The 6,107-nt window shown below is 32.4% G+C and overlaps 1 protein-coding gene across 1 annotated transcript; it reads right to left on the bottom strand.

The window, feature by feature from the left end:
* Positions 1–912: 912 nt before the first annotated feature.
* C1D (C1D nuclear receptor corepressor) lies at positions 913–5,423 on the bottom strand. The gene is made up of 4 exons (XM_049785126.1): positions 5,280–5,423; positions 4,487–4,553; positions 4,143–4,198; positions 913–1,325 (listed from the first exon to the last, which is right to left on the bottom strand). Exons 1-4 carry the CDS (start codon positions 5,415–5,417, stop codon positions 1,161–1,163), a joined length of 426 nt encoding a protein of 141 aa, XP_049641083.1. The 5' UTR covers positions 5,418–5,423; the 3' UTR covers positions 913–1,160.
* Positions 5,424–6,107: the final 684 nt, after the last annotated feature.

Below are 6,107 nucleotides of genomic sequence, written 5' to 3'. Positions count from 1 at the left end.
TGGATTTCTCTAACTTGAATAATTTCTAAAACCTATCTTCCTCAGTTCAAGGGCAAATTTATGCTAAACACAGGCAGATCAACTACACAATATTTACAAGTTTTATTGAGAGGGTATGATTATTATCCCAAAATTCAGCCATCAATATACAATCTCATTTCTTCTACCTGAAGTTAATGAGAATATATTTTAATTTAACTAGAAAACAGAGGCAAACTGCCAAAAATAGAATAGCCTTACAGTCTTAATTTCACACTCCAAATATCAAAAAAGCAGGAATCCTCCCCCAAATAATGCTGTCAAAAGAACATAAAAGGCATCAAAGTAATTTCACTCATTACACAGAAAACGGGGTTTTTTTTTTTTTTTCTTTTGATTTTTGGGTCACACCTGGTAGCGCTCAGGGGTTTCCTGGCTCTATGCTCAGAAATCGCTCCTGGTAGACTCAGGGGACTATATAGGATGCCAGGATTCAAACCACCGTCCTTCTGCATGCAAGGCAAACGCCTTACCTCATGCTATCTCTCCAGCCCCCAAACAGGTATTTTTTTTTTCTTTTTTTGTTTTTTTTTTTTGTTTTTTGGGCCACACCCGGCTGTGTTCAGGGATTACTCCTGGCTATCTGCTCAGAAATAGCTCCTGGCAGGCACAGGGGACCATATGGGATGCCAAGATTCAAACCAACCACCTTAGGTTCTGGTCCTGGATTGGCTGCTTGCAAGACAAACACCGCTGTGCTATCTCTCCGGCCCCCAAAACAGGTATTTTTAATTTTAGTTTTCATATAGTAAACATGATAAAGTCATTATTAATTTACAACAGACAAATGTTTACAGAGAACATTAAACTTAAACCTCATAGTTGCTTATAAAACAGTAATTGAAAGACTGACCTATATAAGGAAATGAGTCTTGTCAGCAGACGGTAAACTATAAATATAAAATATACCACAAAGTTAAAAACCTGAAAGTATTCCATAGAAAATTCAATAAAAAAAACAATCTTTCTAGGAAAAAAGTAACATTACAAATTTAAAATGCACATTTTATATATGAATTTCATAAAGAACATATTTAAAACTTTGCTACACAATCATCTACTTTGTGGGTAACAAAAATTATGTACTAATTCAATATACATACATATACAAAACCAAAAGGTTAATTTTTATTTTTTCCTTTATTAGCAACTTTTGATGCATTTTTGGGTTTAGGTTCCCAGAGAGCATTTTTTACAAATCTTGAAGCTGCACCTTTATCCAGCTTGCCAGCCTTCTTCTTGTCTGTTATTTCCTTGACTCTGTTCATGTAGACTCTGATTCTTTCCTTAAAGATTAAAAAAAAAAAAAAAAAGGAAGAAGACAGGCAATAGATTTACCAAACCACAAAGTTTTATTGCTCTCTCTCTCTCTCTGTTAAATTCAACAAATATGTATTTATTGTCTATTGAGTGATGCTAGTAAATGCAAGTGAACAGAATAAATATGTTCCATGCTCTCCTGGAGTTCATAGTCCAGAGGGAATACACATATTAAAAAGTCATTTCAGAAATGTTCTGAGTATTTCAAAAGAAGAATAACTAGACTAAGACATCACTAGGCAGACAAACACTGAATTGTTTCTTTCTGGAAATACATTACTTAATTTAGCATTAACCTAGTAATAAGTCTGATATATGTATATATGTCTGAAATGTAAAACAAAGCTTTTATACATTTACAACATAGAACACCTGAAATTCTTCTACAGGTAATGGAAGAAGCAACATTCAAATCTTTTGTTGTTGTTGTTGTTACTTTCTAATATCATAATGAAAACATAATACCTTTTATTTAATTTCATAGTTTTTATTGATAAGTGTGTGATATTTTCTAATGAAATATACAATCCTAATTAGATGGTAAGAGGTGAGAAACATAATAGCTCCTGTACTTAACTACTTTGAGTCTTCTTAGACTATTAATCAGAATAAAGGTCTAGTCTATACTTCAACTGGGGAAATAAAGGTGATGAGAGCCATAAAATAGCAGAGTAGGTGATTGATCACAGCTTAAAAGCAAGTTTCATTAATCAAAATACATTACTTAAACATACACAGAAAAATGTGTACGCAAAACATGCAGAACCTCAGAATATTTTCACGTAAAAGGCTGATAATTCTGCTCAAAATGCTCTCAAGGTTTCCAATTTTATCACGTTAATGACAAAAATCTTCACAATACACACCCACCCAACCCTGCCTGGACTGATCTTTCTCCAAATATCATTCATTACCTCTTTTCTACCAGCCTGCTCAAATGTTAACCTTATTAACAGACCCTGATTTTACCTTTTAAAATGACAGTCCTACCAAAGTATTATAACCTCCTTGTGTTCTCATCTTTCCCCATATCATATAATTTCCCAACATACTACGTATTCATAAATAATATTGTTTGATTTTATATTTATACTTTATATTGTTGTTTGATTTTATATTTAATGTTTGTCCTGTACTGGTATGGCATCTGTCACATGGACAGTGCTACTCATCAGTATTTGCCACTGAGGAACCATCTCCCTTGGGAATAATGCTGGCTTTTTAAAAGTTCTCAAATATTTTGTTGAAAGAATAAATTTAATATTATAATGCTTTATAGATATAGGTTTACTCTCATATTGTGATCAATTAGTAATGTCCCATAAATATAAAACAAGAAAATAGGTATATGTGTGCCCTTTAATTTTCAACCCTTGTTCTGAATTTGAGTGTTCTCCTTCCTAAACTGAATTTGAAGAGAAAACAAAATTTGTATATTGATATTTATTCCAGGTTCAGTTCCCAGTACCACATGGTTTCTTTCCTCATCCAAGCACCATTGAGTGAGCAAGGAATGAGGAAACACCCTTAGAGGGTGTGGCCAAAATTTAAAAAGTATGTTCTTGAGACATATTTCTCATCACCAAAAGATTTAAAGTATCAATGACCAAATCAACATATGTGCATCATATTGCTATAGTTTAGGTATCTTTATAACTTCTGAATTTATAATGTACTTATTTTCAAAAAAAATTAATGAAGAAATTACCTGCCTACTTGTTCAAACACTGTAAACAATAGATCTCTGTTCATCTCTACAAGTTACTACTTTTGAAAAAAATAAATAAATGCTTAAGAAGCCAGAGAGATAGTACAGTGGATAGGGCACTTGCTTTGCAAGTGGCAGATATGGATTTTATCCCCAATTAATCCATATGGTCTTCTGAGCCCACCAGGAGTGATTCCTAAGTGCCATGGTGTGTCACAAAATGAAAAAGAAATTTAAAACTAAAAAATACATAAATGCCTGAGTACTTTAATAAGTTGTATATAATATATATACATATATACATGGTAGACATAAACTGGTGTCAAATATTTCACATATCTATTTACTTCATCTTTTATAAAGAATAAATTTGTTAATATTCTTATTCATAAAGCAAGTCAAGAAGGTAACCATAAGTATGATTTCTAATTTTTTTCTTTCAAATTGAATGATTTAATTTTTGAAGTCAGCAAAATCTCCAAGATATCAGACCTTATAGACTATACTTATACATCTAAATGGAATACAAAGACAAACCTAGAAGATTTATTACAGGTTGTAAATATGTCACTAATGCAGAATTACTGGACAGTACACATACAACTGGTGCCAAAAAAGCTTTTAGCTTTGTTGCTGAACTGGATTCTTTACTGCTGAGAAAATGAATTAATGGAGGAATTGAAAAGGTGGGGGAGAAACTTTCCCGTCTTTGCTAGTAAATCAACTAGAATATACTTTTAAGAATTGTGTAAGAGTTTTAAAGCAATGGGGAGGAGTTGTAGAGATGAACAGGATTTCAAGAATTTATAGGAAAAATAATATGGAAGTTATAAATAATTACTAGAAGCATAACATTTCCATCCAGAGATTTATATAATATATATGGAACACCAAATCACTGGCAAAGGTCATAGAAAGAAAAACTGAAGGCATGATAAACTTTGGCTCACTTTCATAGTTTCAACCCTAAATAATTTTGTTTACTACAACTGGTAAGATAAAGGTACTGAAACCCACAGCTTCAGGAATGCTACAGCAAGACATATAATGTAAAAAGAAATCCCCCAAAGCTTACCAATTCCTGCTTTACTGGATGTTCCTTAGGATTAACTCCCTGAGTAGCCAAATAAACTACAAGAGAAAGATTTCATAGGATATACATTGAATAATACATATTCATTTTTAAATCTCTACTTATAAAATAAGAAGTCAGAAATTATTAAATAATCTTAAATATTCAACCCTTATATATTAAATTTACATGGTTCATGGGCATTTGGTATTCCAAGTTAAAAAAAATAAATATCTATTAAAATCACCATAAAGTATAATTGATATTATTTGTAAGCATTTAAAAAAATAAACCACCTTGGCATAATATAACATTTATCTTCTAATTAACTCCAAAATAATACGTACCCCAAAACATTGAATTTAATGTATAAGCAGAAACTAAATCCACTTTTGCTTGCTCAAGTGGGTCCAACTACAAAAAGAAATACACACAAACTTTGAGCATCATCACATATTTGAAACTTTTACCAAGTAAAGCGCATCAAAGAAATTTTTTCTATTTCTTATAATCCAATAAACACACAGTCTGGAAATAATTTACAAAAAGTTTTGTTACCCAGTAACTTTTTGCCCACAAATTTTCACTTCAGGGTACCATCTTTAGTTAAACAGGAATGTGTATATCTAAAAAAAATTCTTTTGAATTATTTTAATTTCAGGAGTTACAATCTGGGCTTTGTATGTCAAAAGTAATTTATCAATATGAACATTGTACATGATGCACTTATGTTTAACAAGCTAGCTAAAATACTAAGGCAATGCCAAAAACAGAAGAAACATAATGAGATTTGTTTTAGACTGTCAAAGTCAATTTACTGTTTATGTCCTACAGGGTTTCCAGAAACCCTGATAACATCATTGTAAGGCTTAAAAGGTCAAAGATAAAGTTTGTCAAAAGAATGTTGTGAGAGCTTTTTTTTTTTACAACCAAGTCAAAATAAAAATACAGTAAGGAAATGTTTCCTAGTTCAAGAATTTTAATTCCCTATAAACACCCAAACTTTTATAATACTGATATGATATAAGGGAATAAAAGGAATATAATCATTCATTATAACATAGAACATATATCCTATAACTATCCTATAACTATATACTGGATTACAAATTCCTTTTAGAATCTACATGTTTAATATACCTTCTGCAACAACTCATTTCTAGAAACAGACATCATGGTCTTCAGCATATCATCCACAGCACCGATGGAATTCTCAAATGTTGATAAATACTCATGAATTTCTACTGGGTAGTCTTCATTAAGTTCTCCATCTGCCATTGTGATTAACTAAAAAAGTAAAGTAAAATCTTTGTAATTCATGTTATACACATCCTCTGTAGTTGACAAAAAAAGAAATAAATAATTCATGCCATGTATTTCAAAAATTTTCAGAGTTTAAAATCTGAAGATAATTAAACAAATGTCTGAGAGTATAATTTCAACTCTACTCTGTCAAATACCCACTCTTCCTAAATGCGTTCTTGTGGGCAACTTGTGGGCAGCACAAGAGCTACCTAAGTGCACAAATGCTACACACGTCATCGATGCTTTTCAGCTTTTTATGCTTCACAACCAACTTGGGCCAAGAATATAACAGAGGGCTAAAGAACATGTATTGCATAGAAGAAGCCCAGGGTTTTTTTGTTTTGTTTTGTTTTGTTTTTGTTTTTGTTTTTGTTTTTGTTTTTGGAGGGAGGTCCAGACCAGGCAGTGCTCAGGGATTACTCCTGGCTCTACGCTCAGATATCACTCCTGGCAGGCTTGGGGGAACCAGATGGGATGCCGGAATTCAAACCACCTTCCTTCTGCATGCAAGGCAAACACCCTACCTCCAGGCTCTCTCTCTGGCCCCAGGAGAGGCCCAGTTTTAATCCTGGGTACCACTCAGGCCCCAACATTTTAAAAATCTGTTGAAGTCAAGAATTAAGCAAAGCAATGTTAAGTATATTCCCTAATGCTTGCTGAAAA

The sequence above is a fragment of the Suncus etruscus genome, chromosome 12, assembly GCF_024139225.1.
Source record: "Suncus etruscus isolate mSunEtr1 chromosome 12, mSunEtr1.pri.cur, whole genome shotgun sequence".
Classification (NCBI taxonomy): domain Eukaryota; kingdom Metazoa; phylum Chordata; class Mammalia; order Eulipotyphla; family Soricidae; genus Suncus; species Suncus etruscus.
The sequence above is the reverse complement of the archived record's forward strand: the minus strand, read 5'-3'. Positions and strand labels throughout refer to the sequence as shown.